Below are 17806 nucleotides of genomic sequence, written 5' to 3'. Positions count from 1 at the left end.
ACATAAAAAACATAACACTTTGTATTCAGGACATTTTTTTGCAGTATTATTGTTGTGCCTTGCAAACAGCATGCATGTTTTGTAATATTTGTATTCTGTACAGACTTCCTTCTTTTCACTCTGTCATTTAGGTTAGTATTGTGGAGTAACTACAATGCTGTTGATCCATCCTCAATTCTCCCATCACAGCCATTAAACTAAGTTTTAAAGTCACCATTGGCCATATGGTGACAACCCTGAGCAGTTTCTTTCCTCTCCAGCAAATCAGTTAGGAAGGACACATGCATCTTTGTAGTGACTGGGTCTATTGATACACCATCCAAAGTGTAATTAATAACTTCTCCATGCTCAAACGCTGTAATGCTTTGCACACCGAGTGAGTCCATGCAACTTACTATGTGACTTGTTAAGCAATTTTGTACTCCTGAACGTATTTAGGCTTGCCATAACAAAAGGGACTGAATACTTATTCACAAGACATCTCTGCTTTTCATTTATGGTAAAAAAGAAAACTAAAAACATAATTCCACTTGGAAATTATGGGGTATTGTGTGTATGCCTGAGACTCAATCTCAATTTAAGAACTTTAATGTTCAGGTGGTAACAACAAAATATGGAAAAAGTCAAGGGGTGTGAGTACTTTCTGAACACACTAACATCACAACATACACATAACATGCATACTGTAACCACACACACCGCTGGCACAGTCTTATCTATTCTATTGCCTAGACTACCTATATGAACAGTACATCTCTAGCTCAATTACCTCATGCCCGTGCACATTGACTCGTACTGGTACTCAGTATATATAGCCATGTTATTTTTCAAATCAAAGCTAATTTTATTTGTCACATACACATGGTTAGCAGATGTTAATGCGAGTGTAGCAAAATGCTTGTCAACCATTGAGCATGTTTGGGATGCTATGGATCGACAGTGTTCCAGTTCCCACCAATAGCCAGCAACTTCGCACAGCCATTGAAGAGGATTGGGACAACATTCCACAGGCCACAATTAACAGCCTGATCAACTCTATGCGAAGGAGATGTGTCGCGCAGCATGAGGCAAATGGTGGTCACACCAGATACTGACTGGTTTTCTGATCCACGCCCCTACTTTTTTTTTTTAAATGTTTGTGACCAACAGATGCATATCTGTATTCCCAGTCAAGTGAAATAAATAGATTAGGCCCAAATTAAAGTATTTCAATTGATTGATTTCCTTATATGAACTGTAACTATGAATCTATGAAATTCTTGCATGTTGCGTTTATATCTACAGGCTGAGGAAACTTCCCTCTCTTTAATGTAGATCAAGTGGTGATTGAAATCCATGTGTGTTGAAGTTTGTATGCCACATGTGTACAACTCGTCATTTATAACACCTTGAATTTACTAAGAACCCTACACTAAGAACCCTACACTGTGAATGTGTGTGTGTGTGTGTGTGTGTGTGTGTGTGTGTGTGTGTGTGTGTGTGTGTGTGTGCACACGCCAATGAGTGTCTATACCTCCCTCCTGCAGGTCTGCGAGAGGCCAGAGCACAGTGTAGGCCAGTTGGCCCTGTGTGTAGAAGAAGGGAGCCATGCAACAGCTAGGCTGGTCAGAGTGCTGCACCTGGGAGCCAAACTCATCCATGATGTACCAGACAGGCACTTTTTCCTCTGCTGACTGGACACACACAGGAGTTGGGGGGGGGTTGTTAGAGAGCGAGAGAAAGAAATAGTGTGAGTGAAAGAGAGAGAGAGTATGTGCTCATACCCCCTGGGCCAGCTGGTAGGTCTGGTTGTACTTCCACATTTGTTCCAGCACCAGCTCCACAACGTCTGGATCAGGGGCCTCTCCGTGGAAGTCCACCCCCATGAGGGAAGCCATCCTGGGCAGGAGGCCGGGGATCTGCTCCAGCTGCTGCCTAGAGCTCTCCACGCGGTACGTCCATGCATGGTCAACCAGGAAGATACTGGAGGATGGAGGAATTAGAGGATATGAGGTAAAAGAGATACAGGATAGGGAGATGGAAGAGGAAGTGATGAGGCAGGACAGACAAAGAATAGAAGAGATGTAGACGGAGGTGAAATGCTAGTATGTGGGATGTCTAACAAAAATGGGTAAGCCAACCAAAGCGTAAGAAAATAAGTGTACCCACTTTATACAATACTATCTGTAGTTTTACACCTACTTATAAAAACACTGTGCTCTTGACCGTGAGAAAATAAATAAAAAACTATATAATCTCCATGGAAAAGTGAGGTGGTAGGTGACATGCACTGGTGACTTGCATGAGATGGTAAACAGGTGGTTATTTAGTATGACTACAGCGCCCTCACCTGGTGGGGTCTGAGGCTTGCATGCCAGTCCCCCTGGTCACAATCACTTTACACGTAATCTCTACACTAGGATAAGCCTTCTTTCCCTCTTCATCTTCATCGTCCTGTTCTACCTGCATGACGCCAAACACTTCTCCTGCATCGTACACCTGGATCCGAAGAGCAAGGGAAGATTTAGATAGGCTAGCCAGATAACCATAAAACCCAGTTGAATATACAACATGCACAGAATGTTAACCTTGAAATTGCATTAAAAACAACTGTTAAACATGCAAACCATATATTTTTTTAAATGTACCTTTATTTAACTAGGCAAGTCATTTAAGATCAAATTCTTATTTACAATGACGGCCTACCCCGGCCAAACCCGGGTGACGCAGGGCCAATTGTGCGCCGCCCTATGGGACACCCAATCACGGCCGGATGTGATGGAGCCTGGATTGAAACCAGGGACTGCAGTGCCTTAGACCGCTGCGCCACTCACAGGCATTGGATCTGATACTGAGCCAGAACTAATATTAACTAGCCTAGCTCCAGTAGAGGTGGTGGCGTTTATGATTATGTTTAGCTCACATAATCTAAATTTAAAAAGTCTACATTAAGGTGCCTGTAATAGAATTAACTCATATAAATCTTAATAAATGCATTTCTATAGCTTCCAAAACATATCAAGTATCAAGATGGCTGTGCAGTGGGTTCAATACAGCGCCCCCTGTCCTGTCATCAAGGATTTTGATTTTATTATACACATCTTTTAAAAACATCAATAATGATCACTTTCGGTATGGCTTTGAAACATATGGCCCTTATCTTCCATCAGCGAGAAAGAATCCTTCAAATAAAATTTTAAAAACACTTACTGTAACAGTTTTGCACCGATCCATATAACCATGGATCCATATAGCCATACGAAACTACACTTCCTGAGTTACGTTTACACATACACTACATGACCAAAAGTATGTGGCCACCTGCTCATCGCATATCTTATTCCAAAACCATGGGCATTAATATGGAGTTGATGTTGGGCGATTAGGCCTGGCTCGCAGTTGGCGTTTCAATTCATCCCAAAGGTGTTCGATGGGGTTGAGGTCAGGGCTCTGTGCAGGCCAGGCAAGTTCTTCCACAGCAATCTCGACAAACCATTTCTGTATGGACCACCCTTTGAGCATGGGGGCATTGTCATGCTGAAATAGTAAAGGTCTTGCCCCCAAAAAGTTGGAAGCACAGAATCGTCTAGAAAGTAATTGATGGCTGTAGCATTGAGATTTCCCTTCACAGGAACTAAGGGGCCTAACCAAACCATGAAAAACAGCACCAGACCATTATTCCTCCTCCTCCACTAAACCTCACAGTTGGCACTATGCATTCGGGAAGGTAGCGTCCTCCTGGCATCCGCCAAACACAGAACAGCATTTACAGTTCACCGGGGTAGCTCAAGCAAGGCAGAAATTTGACTGAGTTGTTGGAAAGGTGGCATCCTATGACGGTGCCATATTGAAAGTCACTGAGTGCTTCAGTAAGGCCATTCTACTACCAATGTTTGTCTATGGAGATTGCATGGCTATGTGCTCGATTTTATACACCTGTCAGCAACAGGTGTGGCTGAAATAGCCGAATCCACTAATTTGAAGGGGTGTCCACATACTTTTGTATAAATAGTGTAGGTGTTCGGAGCATGCTAGATAGCTGTTTACCACAGGTGGTCACCGTTTGCCTTGTTTTCCGTAAATAAACGCGCGGTATTAAAAAATGAAGACATATGGGTTACTGTTCCTACACGTCCATCAAGGTGTATAATCAATTTAACCTAACCTTTTGTTTTCTGACAATTATTTCTCACTGATTTCAAAGGTCCTTATGTTTGCAAAACCGTACCCCAAGCTTTGCATGCTAATGTTCAGACCGAGCGTCCAAGATCTTAACAAATATCTCCCCTTCGTCCAATGACTTAACGTGACGTGTAATGGAACTGAACCGAGAGTCATGATCAAGGGCTATATCTAGCTTCAGCCATTACGCTACCGACCTCGTTGATAAGCTTGTAGTACAAGCTCTTCCAATACAGCCGAGGGATTCTTGAGGACTGTAGCGCAGCGGAGTGCAAAGACAGGAAGGTATTGAACTGTTCCTCCTCGCCATTCATAAGGTTTGTGTTAGGCTGCTCCATCTTTAACGCTACGTGTGAATCGCATGTGGTACATAATAAGAACGTGTACTGAACTACCGGGTCGTTCCGGAGCGGAGCACGCTGGCGGTGCATTATGGGAGATTTCTGGAACGAACCATAGACTTGGATAGACATCTCGTCATTGTTTTTGTCTTATTATTGCGTCTGTTAGACCAGTGGTTCCCAAACGGTGGGGCGCGCCCCCTAGTGTAAAGTTGTAATAGTAGAATGCACAAGGTGCGATTTCGAAATTGGTTAGTTAGTTCCTCTTGTCATGTTAGTCATTGCATACCATAGAGAGCTATTTATAACTTGTCTGAAATGTCCAGATCAACTAGCCCATGTCAGATACCGTTTTTGTTTGTCACTCAAATATAACATGTATACACATTAGACATGGCAAAATGATAGAACTGCAAGAAAATGTGCTAAATGTTATTTGCACCCCATGACAAAATGTGTATAATTTCAGGAAATAAACCTGTAAAATTCTCTCCACCAGCAGGAGGGCTGTGAACAGTTTGTCATGAACAGTGCTTGTGCCCATAGAAATAGATGTGGTTCACGTGGGATGTTTTCCCTCAGGAGGACCCTGAGGGAAAAGGTTTGGGAACCCCTGTGTTAGGGCTCACGAGTGGCGCAGCAGTCTAAGGCACAGCATCTCAGTGCTAGAGGTGTCACTACAGACACCCTGGTTCGAATCCAGGCTGTATCGCAACCGGCCACGATTGGGAGTCCTATAGGGCGGCACACAATTGGCCCAGCGTCGTCCGGGTTTGGCCCGTGTAGGCCGTCGTTATAAATAAGAATTTGATCTTAACTGATGTTGTGGAAATATTAAGTCAAATATTTGCACCGATACCGGAACTTGTAAATTCAGTTTAGACTTTATTACAAAGTAACAGAGCTGAGCAATTCCATGGAACGACTGACTTCTCCTGCCCCGGACCTCTGTGTTTATAGCCTTCCTTCTATATGGATAATAACTCCCCTTGCCCCTTCACCACCATTATCTTCCAGTCTCAGTTCTTGCTTGTTAACGCCCACATCTGCTACGGTCTAGATTATAATGGTGGCGGGGGCCTGGCTGTGATACAAAAAAGAATACATTTATTACATACACGTGTTTCCAGTACAACCATGATTTCTTTGTTACATTTTCTGCTGACATCCTGTTTCTATATGTCTGGTTTTTAGCTTCATATACACCTTTTCCTGCTGACATGCAATATGCACCCGCCCATGAGTGTGTATGAGTATGTCTTTTCTGCTGACATTGTTTTCACTGTAGTCTAATGTTCAACTCTGTTTATCTAGCTCTGTCCATTTATCTAAACTCAGCAGATATTCTGCTCACGTATGTCTTATTCGTTATATATGGTTATCTGTCCTAATGCTTCAAAGTGGTCAGTCTAAACACTGGAACTGCAATCAATGACACGTGTTTTTGCTCCTACGCTGACTTGCCTAGTTAAATAAAGTTTAAATAAAATAAATATATATAAATAAAATAGAGCATCGACAGCGGTTTCCACTAGCACAGCCACAAAGTCAAAATTGGAAATATCGTAAACATTTATGAAAACAAAATAATCCTTTTTGGTCTTAATTAGAAGGTTGGGCATTATTTTGGCAGTGTGGTTAAGGTTAGGTTTAAAATCACATTTTAATTAGATAAATTGTAGAAATAGGCAGGGTTTAGGACTTTGTGGCTGTGGTAACGAGACATTGAGGCCATCTCCATTTTGAAGTAGTCAATTTTCTTCCTCTACTACATCGAGTTGAAAAACATACAGAGTGTACACTGCCACCTGCAGTGACGGAATGTTTCCTCACAAGTATAATTCATTGGCTGATCCCTCCTGATGACCTGGATTGAATTAGGTGATCATCCCTTTATCTATAGGGTTGAATAATATCTTCCTAGTGGGTTACACTTTAAGTGTGGGAATTTTAGCATATGGAAGTACACTTTGTCGTCATTTTATAGTACTATTACAAAGTACGAAAATACTTTTGCTCCTTAGAGAGCAATTTCTCAAGCACGAATTTTGCTAGGACAGTCTGGGAGTGGGGATGGGAAAACTGAAAAATAGCTGTTATTGGCAAAGAGGTTTGGACACTCTTTCATAGTACTATAGGCCTATACAGTACAAGAAAGTAGAGTAGGTCTATAGTTCAGTAGAGTTGAGTGCAGCATAGTTCAGTGCTGTATAGTTCAGTACATTAGAGTATAGTAGAGTATAGTTCAGTACGGGACTGTACTCTACTTTCCTGTACTGAACTATACTCTACTCTACTCCAGTTTACTGTAGAGTACAGTAAAGTACAATACATTCTAGACATCTACGTTTGGGACACATTAGAATGTCACATTAGTATGTCACATTTGTCATACCTTGATTAGACTATAATTTTATGAAAACATACATTATATAAACTCAATCATCATTGGCTTAAGTTACCAATTTTAGATGTGGAGTTCAGGAATACTTTATTTTCCCCTGTTGATAACCATAGTTTATTAAGACACATTTTTATTAATGGATTACATTAACGGAATGATTTTCAAATAGTTAAATCTGTGCTTGGTCTGCTCAATTATTAGGTTTAATTTATACCGAAGATAATACTCAGAGGGCTACATAGTCCTAAATGTTGTCAGCAACCAGGACTTGAAGTAAACACTGACATCAGCTTTAGGGAGTGGTAATATGGTGCCAATAGTGGTTGCAATTGATATCAGTGTATGGGTGATCTTAGAGCATATTGGGCCGGTTTCACAGCTAGGGTTTAGATTAATCCAGGACTAGGCCTTAATGTGTACTAGTTAAACTAGGACATTTAAGTAGCTTTCATGAATGTGGCTTAAATTTGGCTTAGTTAGTCAGAGACTATGGAGTCCTGGAGTAAGGAAAGTAAGCCTAAATGAGAACACCTGGGTTAAGCCTGATTAGGTTAAGTATGAGCACGTGCTGTTGGTCTAATGGTGCTCATAAAAACCCGGAATGGAATTAAATAAACACCATTACTGGTGTGAATCTTGAGACAAAACAACGGCAGAGGCAAAAATAATTAGTTCAAAAAACTTTAGTAAGTATGAAAAAACATTACTAAAACAAATTTTGTCAAACCATCCAGTTATTGAAAGTAAAAACCATACTACTGCTACTGAGCAAAAGAAAAAGAGTGGTTGGGCTGCAATTTGCAGTGAATTCAATGCAAATGAAAATGTAACCACAAGAAGAGTACAACAACTTCAGGTGAGATATCTTCATTATTATCAGTATTTCACATTTCTCATATTTATATTTTTGTAACATCACTTATATTGAATGAGATCAAAAAAAGACAAGACTGATGAATTGAGTGACTTGCTGTCTGGAATAATAGAGCACCTGCAACCTCTGGATGGTATACCAGAGGATGACCAACCTCTGGATGGTATACCAGATGATGACCATTTGGACAGTTCAGATGAAGAACTGAGCACAAATGGTACATATACCAAAGAAAGTAAATTTTGTCAATCTTTATTATTCTTTCATTCTACAGACCATATGAGTTTATTTGTGCTTCTAACAGTGTTCTTTTTCCAGAGGAAAGGAATCTGAACAGGTTGGAAGAGCCAGTGCACAGTGAGTGTGTTCCCTCCACATCTGCTATAACATCCCTGAGAGAAGATGCTGCCACCACCTTTCAACTGAGAACAAAAAAAGATGACCGTGCATGAAAAGTTAGCCAGAGAATTTCATGAGCATGAAATATCTGAAGGAAGAACATGAAATGAAAATGAGAATTCTACAGGTTGAATTGGATATGAAGTTGTAAGAGAGAGGTATGATCCAAAAAAGATACAGTAATGAGACAAGTGTGATTACCAGCCATGGGGAACAATCTTAATGTTTTGTCACTTGGATATTCACAAGTGAGAGTATTTTATTCACCACAAACTACATTTTAAACCAGCCTTGGTTTAGTCACTCAATTTTGCTGCATACTATTTGAATTTTGTACAGAACAAACGTGATCAAATAATGAATGCATTCCATATTTAAATGCATCTCATCCAGTTGAAGTGCTGCAATTTGAAAGCAACTCTGTGTGCAAGTCCTCGGTGGTCATTGCCTGCCTCAGCCATGGGCACATCTGTTTGATCCTGATCTTCCTGCCTCAGCCATGGGCACATCTGTTTGATCCTGATCTTCCTGCCTCAGCCATGGGCACATCTGTTTGATCCTGATCTTCCTGCCTCAGCCATGGGCACATCTGCTTGATCCTGATCTTCCTGCCTCAGCCATGGGCACATCTGCTTGATCCTGATCTTCCATCTTCCATCCTGATCTTCCATCACTCATTCTGAAATATATACATACACTTTGAATATGACATAGTCGAATTCTAGATTGGAGAAATTACATAACTGGCTATTGGTGAAATGCATGATGTCAATATATGATGAATGAAATGAATGATTGATGATTTTTATTTTATTTGTAGAGGTAATTCAGCGACAATTACCCAAATACTAGTTATTTTTTATTTTGTAGAGGTAATTCAGCGACAATTACCCAGGCTACCTTGACCTATGGGAGGGTGGTTTATTTTTTATTTTTGTAGAGGTCATTCTGTGAAAATTACCCAGTGAATGAGTTGATCTGTTTATGAATAGTGCGTGGTATGTTTGTCTGTGGATTATGGCAGGGTTTATTGGGTAATGGCCCAATGGTGGAATAAAAAGTTAGGAGTAGGGCAGAAGTTATTTGAATAAAAGGTTGAACATATTTGTTATTGACACTTTCCAACCATAGGACAGTATAGGAAATGTACAACCCTTAGTATACCAGTAAAATTATTACAAGGAAGTTGTGTTCTGTAGAGATTTCCATAGAAAATGACTTTGTGACACTATCACCAGGGGCACTGGTGAATAACATATTACTGTTACTCTACACCGTTAAGATATAATATTAGGAATTGAAGTCTATCATGCGGTTGTCTCTGTGAGGCCCATGTGTGAAATATATTTGAGTTTAGTAGAACCATTTACTATAGCCTGGATTAAGTGAGAGTAGAATTAGGATTACAGTATCATCCACTGTTGTTTAACACACACTGAAAGGAGATAGAGAATCATTTATATAGACATATTCCTACATATTACACCCACTTTGGGATAACCCTATAGAAATTGGGCAACACATTACACGCAGACTATCTAAATAAAAAGCCGGAGCACCATGGCACAGTCAAACCAGAATGAGGAGATAGGAGCAATGAAGCCTGTACAAGACTAGGTTGGATTTAGTCAAGGAGATAATTCAGACAAGAAAAATGGACAAAAAGAAAGGGATGAAGAAAAGCACCCTTGTATCAGAAACTGTGATAGGAATGATGATGCTGGAAGGACAGATCTTCATGAACAAGGCTACCGTGACCAAACTAAAGCTGGAGAGAACAATAGATTGCGGGAGGAAAGAAATGAGTCAGGACAGAGGCAGAACAGGAGTACTCCCCACCGCCCCGTCGCCATATGAAAATCAACCCAGAGGACCCCCCGGGTGACTATACACAGATCTACACTCTCATACCACTGACAGAAGAAAATGGAGAAGCAACCGCAATTGTCCTCAAGGGGACTCTGATGAAGGAGGTGAATGACACAACAGCAGCAACAAGCGGCATGAGAACAATAGAATTGGATGAAAAAAAAGGAGGGACAGTTCCTGGAGGGAGTTTCCCTCGACACCCCAACTCTCTCTACAAAAAGGAACAGACTGGAAGACCCTAGACATATGGCCGTCTGTAGAAAACAAACTAACTACTAAAGAAGTAAAAGAACAGTGTTACCATCCATGGGTGACCTATTCAGAGACCAGAGAGAAAGGGAAGAAAGGAAGAGAGAAGGAAGACTGGAAAATGATAAATTGTATACATTGTGAAAAGAGAAGAGAAAGTTGATAGAAGATCTGCAGGTCAGACAAGCCACGGATATGGTAAGACAATACCAGAGTGAGATAGAAGAGTGTGAAAGGAGGACTAGACACTACACTGTAGAAGGCCCAGCTTGCACAGATTGAGAAAGGAAGTGGTGATTTTACTCACAATATGATGGCTGCTCAAGTTGTTTCTACAGGCTCACCACATCCACAGTCTGCAGCTCCCCCACAGTCACATCAGTCACACCCGTGAACCCGGTGCCTGCAGGGTATGTGCTTTTCACCACTCAGCATTATGGTGACCCACAAACCTGGACTGGAAGAGGAGGTGGGCCCGCCAGAACCCTTCGTGACTGGAACAACACTCAATGCTGGACCTGTGGGCAGTTGGGGCATGTGAGTTCGCTGTGTGGGGGAAATGAAAGAGGAAGAGGTTACAACAGGGGCAGAGAAAACTTTGGCCTTGCAGAGGAAGAGGAAAATATGGCAACGGCAACAATATGCTCCTCAGCCACAGTACCACTCGCCCGGAGCAGAAAATGCTCCCCAGGGGCCATCTGTGCCCTATGGACAAGGAGGACAAGTTAATGACAGAGGACAGCCATGGCCAATGGGAAATCAGAACACCAACAGTTCTTATTTCCCTCAGAATCAACAATGAAGGCGCCCGACTCCCCTGCTCCAGTGTCCCCAGTATGAATTCAATGATGGAAGAGAAGAGCCAATGGTTACTCTTAATGTTAATGGACATGACCTACCATTTCTAATAGACACTGGAGCTCACTGTTCCTGTTTAGGCAAACCTGAAGTTGTTTGGGCTTCCCAGCGCAAATCATCAGTAACAATAACAGGGACATCGGGACAGCCCAGGAATGTGTACTGGACAAAGACTTGTTTGATGAACCTCTGTTTGACTCTGACATAGTGCTGTTTGTTGATGGTTCTGCTTATATAGATCAAAGAACAGGGAAGAAACATATAGGATTTGCTGTAGTAGATGTGGAAGGTGATATTTAGGTTATACAGCCCCTACCAGAACATTTATCAGCGCAACAGGCAGATTTATTCGCTCTGAACACAGCTTGTGAATTGGGGGAAGGGAAGGCCCTTACTTTCTACTCAGACTCAGCATATGCTATTGGGGTTTGTTTGTCATGGAGTGGGGTTTGGAGAGCAAGAGGGTTTACTAATAGGTCTGGCTTATGGCTACATCTCTTGTCTTGCATGCCCTGTTTACCATTAACCATGATCTCAACTGTTTGCCGATTGGCTCATGGAGTGAGCCATTCGTCAAGCGGGGACATGGTGGAGGAGAGATTTCGGCCCAATGGTTTTGCCCAAATTTGAATCAGCATGTAAAACAGTTCATTTATCGTTGCGCGACATACTATTATATAACATAGACAAGGGAACTCCACTGCGACCAGGGAAGTTACCCACTCCAAAATAATATTTTCTCCACCTTGCTATGGATTTCATAGACATGGTAGAGCAAAAAGAAAGAGAGAGATGCTGCCTGGTGATAATTGACAGGTTTAACAGGTGGGTGGAAGCATTTCCCACCACCAACTGCGATGCGCGAACAGTTGCAAAATAGCTAGTCAAGGAAATTACAGTGAGAGAAAAAAGTATTTGATCCCCTGCTGATTTTGTACGTTTGCCCACTGACAAAGAAATGATCAGTCTATAATTTTAATGGTAGGTTTATTTGAACAGTGAGAGACAGAATAACAACAAAAAAATCCAGAAAAACGTATGTCAAAAATGTTATAAATTGATTTGCATTTTAATGAGGGAAATAAGTATTTGACCCCCTCTCAATCAGAAAGATTTCTGGCTCCCAGGTGTCTTTTATACAGGTAACAAGCTGAGATTAGGAGCACACTCTTAAAGGGAGTGCTCCTAATCTCAGTTTGTTAACTGTATAAAAGACACCTGTCCACATAAGCAATCAATCAATCAGATTCCAAACTCTCCACCTTGGCCAAGACCAAAGAGCTCTCCAAGGATGTCAGGGACAAGATTGTAGACCTACACAAGGCTGGAATGGGCTACAAGACCATCGCCAAGCAGCTTGGTGAGAAGGTGACAACAGTTGGTGCGATTATTCGCAAATGGAAGAAACACAAAAGAACTGTCAATCTCCCTTGGCCTGGGGCTCCAAGCAAGATCTCACCTCGTGGAGTTGCAATGATCATGAGAATGATGAGAAATCAGCCCAGAACAACACGGGAGGATCTTGCCAATGATCTCAAGGCAGCTGGGACCATAGTCATCAAGAAAACAATTGGTAACACACTATGCCGTGAAGGACTGAAATCCTGCAGCGCCCGCAAGGTCCCCCTGCTCAAGAAATCACATATACATGCCCGTCTGAAGTTTGCCAATGAACATCTGAATGATTCAGAGGACAACTGGGTGAAAGTGTTGTGGTCAGATGAGACCAAAATGGAGCTGTTTGGCATCAACTCAACTCGCCGTGTTTGGAGGAGGAGGAATGCTGCCTATGATCCCAAGAACACCATCCCCACCGTCAAACATGGAGGTGGAAACATTATGCTTTGGGGGTGTTTTTCTGCTAAGGGGACAGGACAACTTCACCGCATCAAAGGGACGATGGACGGGGCCATGTACCGTCAGATCTTGGGTGAGAACCTCCTTCCCTCAGCCATGGCATTGAAAATGGGTCGTGGATGGGTATTCCAGCATGACAATTACCCAAAACCCACGGCCAAGGCAACAAAGGTGTGGCTCAAGAAGAAGCACATTAAGGTCCTGGAGTGGCCTAGCCAGTCTCCAGACCTTAATCCCATAGAAAAAACAGAACTCATATGGCAGGCAAAAACCTGAAAATTCCAAGCAGGAAGTGGCCTGTCTGAGAATTTGTAGTTCTTCTTTTGATTCTCAATCAAAACTACACTATCTGTGGGGTTACGTAGCACTTTCTAAGGCTTCCATTGGCTCTCTAAAGCCTTCAGAAAGCGGATTGAGGCGTCTCCTTCTCTGGGCAGAGTATAGTAGCTCAGTTTCTCAGTGGTCTGCCTGGTGAAAAAGAGATTGGATATGCGCGTTCACGCGACCACGCTGTTTTTTCTTTTCCTCTTTGAATGAATACACTATTGTCCGGTTGGAATATTATCGCTATTTTACGAGAAAAATGCCATAAAAAATGATTTTAAACAGCGTTTGACATGCTTCTAAGTACGGTAATGGAACATTTGTAATTTTTTTGTCTCGAAATGCGCTCGCGCGTTACCCTTTGGATAGTGACCTGAACGCACGAAAAAAACGGAGGTATTTGGACATAACTATGGATTATTTGGAACAAAAACAACATTTCTTGTGGAAGTAGCAGTCCTGGGAGTGCATTCTGACGAAGATCAGCAAAGGTAATACAATTTTTCGAATACTAATTCTGAGTTTAGTGTGCCGAACTTGGCGGGTGTCAAAATAGCTAGCCGTGATGGCTGAGCTATGTACTCAGAATATTGCCAAATGGGCTTTCGCCAAAAAGCTATTTTAAAATCTGACATAGCGATTGCATAAAGGAGTTGTGTATCTATAATTTTTAAAATAATTGTTATGTATTTTGTCAACGTTTATGATGAGTAATTTAGTAAATTCACCGGAAGTTTTCGGTGGGAATACATTTTCTGAACATCACACGCCAATGTAAAAAGCGTTTTTTTGATATAAATATGAACTTGATTGAACAAAACATGCATGTATTGTATAACATAATGTCCTAGGAGTGTCATCTGATGAAGATCATCAAAGGTTAGTGCTTCATTTAGCTGTGTTTTGGGTTTTTGTGACATATATGCTTGCTTGGAAAATGGCTGTGTGATTATTTTTGGCCATGTACTCTCCTAACATAATCTAATGTTTTGCTTTCGCTGTAAAGCCTTTTTGAAATCGGACAATGTGGTTAGATTAACGAGAGTCTTATCTTTAAAATGGTGTAAAATAGTCGTATATTTGAAAAATTGAAATTATTGCATTTTTTTTGGTTTTTGTATTTTGCACCACGCTGTTCCACTGGCTGTTGAATAGAGTGGGACGGTCACGTCCCACCTAGCCCAGAGAGGTTGTAATGACTTGGAGAAGATCTGCAAAGAGGAGAGGGACAAAATCCCTCCTGAGATGTGTGCAAACCTGGTGGCCAACTACAAGAAACGTCTGACCTCTGTGACTTCCAACAAGGGTTTTGCCACCAAGTACTAAGTCATGTTTTGCAGAGGGGGCCAAATACTTATTTCCCTCATTAAAATGCAAATCAATTTATAACGTTTTTGACATGCGTTTTTCTTGATTTTTTTGTTGTTATTCTGTCTCTCACTGTTCAAATAAACCTACCATTAAATTTATAGACTGATCATTTCTTTGTCAGTGGGCAAACGTACAAAATCAGCAGGGGATCAAATACTTTTTTCCCTCACTGTATACTCAGGTTCGAAGTGCCTGAGGTTTTGTCTGCAGACAATGGGACCCATCTCATAGGAGATGTGGTTGCCCAAATGGCCAAAATGATGAGTGTTGACCAGAAGTTTGTGTCCAACTATCACCCGCGGAGTAACGGGAGTTACTGAGAGGGCTAATCAGACCCTGAAAGGCTCCCTTGCCAAACTATGCCATTCCACAGGAATGACATGGGTAGAGGGATTGCCCCTTGTCCTCATGAAAATGCGTACCAGCCTTAACAAAGGTATTGGGTGTACACCTTATGAAATGTTAACAAGACGACCATTGAACACCCAAGGAGTGAGACCTATGACTGACCGAAAGATAAACATAACTGAGGCACAGTGTGATCACAATGAGTACATGAAAGAACTAACTTCTATTGTCAGTTTTCTCCACTCTCACACTAGGAAGCAGCAGGACCAATCCCAGGTGAGGATCCAGATGCTCTGGCCATCAGCGTAGGAGTCTGCGTGAAACTATGAGTCCATAAAAGAAAATGGAACCAGCCAAGATGGATGGGACCCTTCCAGGTGACCATGGCAACACCGATTGCAATCCAGGTAGTGGAGATGTCCAGCTGGCATCATCTCTCCTACTGCAAGCATCTCCCAGAGTGGAAGCCATAGATGAGCGACTGGAGGAAGGGAGAGCAGGGCCCCGAGAACATCTGAAGGAGGAAGAAGGTTCGAGCCAAAGGACAGAAGCAGCGGGCCCAGACCAAAAGGCCGGAAAGAAAGATGAAAAAGAAGGCTCTAGCCAACGAGCAGAAGAAGGAGACATCATTTCACACTCACACTCAGGTTCTATAATCACTGAGCTGTTCAGGAGTCAGGTTGAGCCTATGAGACGGATGGAGTTTGAATGTGGGTTTATATACTTTATAAAGAGAGGTAATGAGAAACAACCTACTAGCAGAAGGGAGACCACAGGACTGTTCTGCCGTAATTACACAAGAATGTTACAAAACCTCCAGGACGCCCTATTGTAGCGGGCATTGATGCAGTAATGGCCCCTCTATCTACCTTTGTTGACTTTTTGATTAGACCACTCGCAGAACAGCTCCCCTCCTTTGAAAAGGACACCAGCAGTATGGTCTCAGAACAGCTCCCCTCCTTTGTAAAGGACACCAGCAGTATGATCTCAGAACAGCTCCCCTCCTTTGTAAAGGACACCAGCAGTATGATCTCAGAACAGCTCCCCTCCTTTGTAAAGAACACCAGCAGTATGATCTCAGAACAGCTCCCCTCCTTTGTAAAGGACACCAGCAGTATGATCTCTATCATTGAAGCTCTTGATCCTCTCCCTGAGAATACTTTGTTAGTTACTTTTGATGTTGAGTCGTTATAAACAAATATTCCACACGAGGGCGGTATTGAAGTTATGGAACATTTTCTTCTGCAACTTGACCCTAATGAACTACCTTCCAGTTCCTGCATTATAACAATGGCTGAAATAGTACTCACACACAACTACATCATGTTTCTAAATGATTTCTTTATTCAAACGAAGGGTACTGCTATGGGATCCCCCATGGCTCCTAACTATGCTAATTTGTATGTGGGTTACATGGAGAAACAATTTATTTTCAACCCTCTCAAAAATGTTTTCATGCCTAACATCATTATTTGGAAACGGTATATTGATGATATTTTTGTTCTATGGAGGGTTGATGCAAAACAGCTCCAGGCGTTCCATGCTTTTCTTAACTCCTGTTCTGAGCATCTGAGATTTACTATGCAATCTGATACACGTCAAATCAGTTTTCTTGATCTTCTGATCTTGTGTGAAGATAGTATTCTATACACTGATCTTTACAGGAAACCTACTGAGCTTAACAGTTTGTTGAGGGCTGACAGTTGTCACCCACTTCCCTTGAAAAACACTTTGCCCTACAGCCAATTCTGTCGAATCAAAAGTATTTGTAAAAAAGAGACGCAAAGAAAATTCAAGGAGAGGACGCATTCTTGCGTTCTAACTACCCGCTATTCAAAGTGCTCTGAACAAATTAAGGGAATGTTCACAAACATTGGCACATTCTAAGATCCGATAATAGTATCGGTAATGTGTTTTCGGACCTTCCCTTGGTCGTATTCTCGCGGGGCAGAAACCTCAGAGATCACTTGGTAAACTCTGATTTACCACCCCAAGATATCCCTGCACAATGTCTATTTGCTCCCCTACTGGATGGAAACTACAAATGTAATGGCTGTGCTCAATGCAATGGCACTTATAAATGTAGATCCTTCAAACACCCCCAAACAGGGAAACAGATCCCAATCAAAGGTGTTATCACGTGGACCACTAACGTAGTTATTTATCTTATAACTTGTTCTTGTGGTAAAAATGATGTGGGTAAAACAAAGCGCAAATTAAAAGTACGAATCTCGGAGCATCGTAGCACATTTAGGTGCAAAAACTCCACTTACTCAGTTACGGCCCACTTTTTGGAAGAAAACCACTCGATTTCATCTCTACGTTATATTGGCATCGAACATGTCACCCTCCCTAGGAGAGGGGGTGACCTCGACAATTTATTGTTAAAACGAGGAGCTGCCTGGATCTTTAATTTAAAGACCCTTGCTCCCTTCGGTCTCAATGTAGACTTTGATCTGAAGCCATTCTTGTGATTATTGTGATTTTGCTATTGTAAATGTTTGTAGGCTTATGTAGCCAAATTGTATCTATGATTGTACGCTATCCATTTATGTTTTTTGTATGCTATTTTAATATATGAGAATTAACCAATGATATCAGGCCACACATGGCCGTGATTACAGACACCTGTGTGTGTCTTTTGACACTATATAAACGAGTCACCTTGCAGTGTTTGTCATTACACCCTGATGAAGACAGCTTGTCTGTCGAAACGTTGGACATAAATATTTTTGCATCTGAGCTCCTAGA

General features: G+C 41.8%; 1 protein-coding gene and 1 long non-coding RNA gene across 2 annotated transcripts in view; one reads left to right on the top strand and one right to left on the bottom strand.

Moving 5' to 3' along the window:
• Positions 1-4599, bottom strand: part of ttll12 (tubulin tyrosine ligase-like family, member 12) — a 43957-nt gene extending 39358 nt beyond the window's left edge. Inside the window, exons 1-4 of the mRNA XM_014153124.2 lie at positions 4359-4599; positions 2330-2478; positions 1764-1962; positions 1514-1673 (exon numbers count right to left, since the gene is read on the bottom strand). Coding sequence (XP_014008599.2) covers positions 1514-1673; positions 1764-1962; positions 2330-2478; positions 4359-4592 — 742 coding nt within the window. The 5' untranslated portion in view covers positions 4593-4599. The remainder of the gene's footprint in view (positions 1-1513; positions 1674-1763; positions 1963-2329; positions 2479-4358) is intronic.
• A 2217-nt stretch (positions 4600-6816) lies between these two features.
• LOC123728227 (uncharacterized) lies at positions 6817-8379 on the top strand. Its single transcript, XR_006760123.1, has 3 exons — positions 6817-7762; positions 7893-7997; positions 8099-8379. It is a non-coding gene; the product is annotated as an uncharacterized lncRNA (long non-coding RNA).
• The last annotated feature ends 9427 nt before the right edge of the window (positions 8380-17806 follow it).

The sequence above is a fragment of the Salmo salar genome, chromosome ssa17 (assembly GCF_905237065.1).
Source record: "Salmo salar chromosome ssa17, Ssal_v3.1, whole genome shotgun sequence".
Classification (NCBI taxonomy): Eukaryota; Metazoa; Chordata; class Actinopteri; order Salmoniformes; family Salmonidae; genus Salmo; species Salmo salar.
The sequence above is the reverse complement of the archived record's forward strand: the minus strand, read 5'-3'. Positions and strand labels throughout refer to the sequence as shown.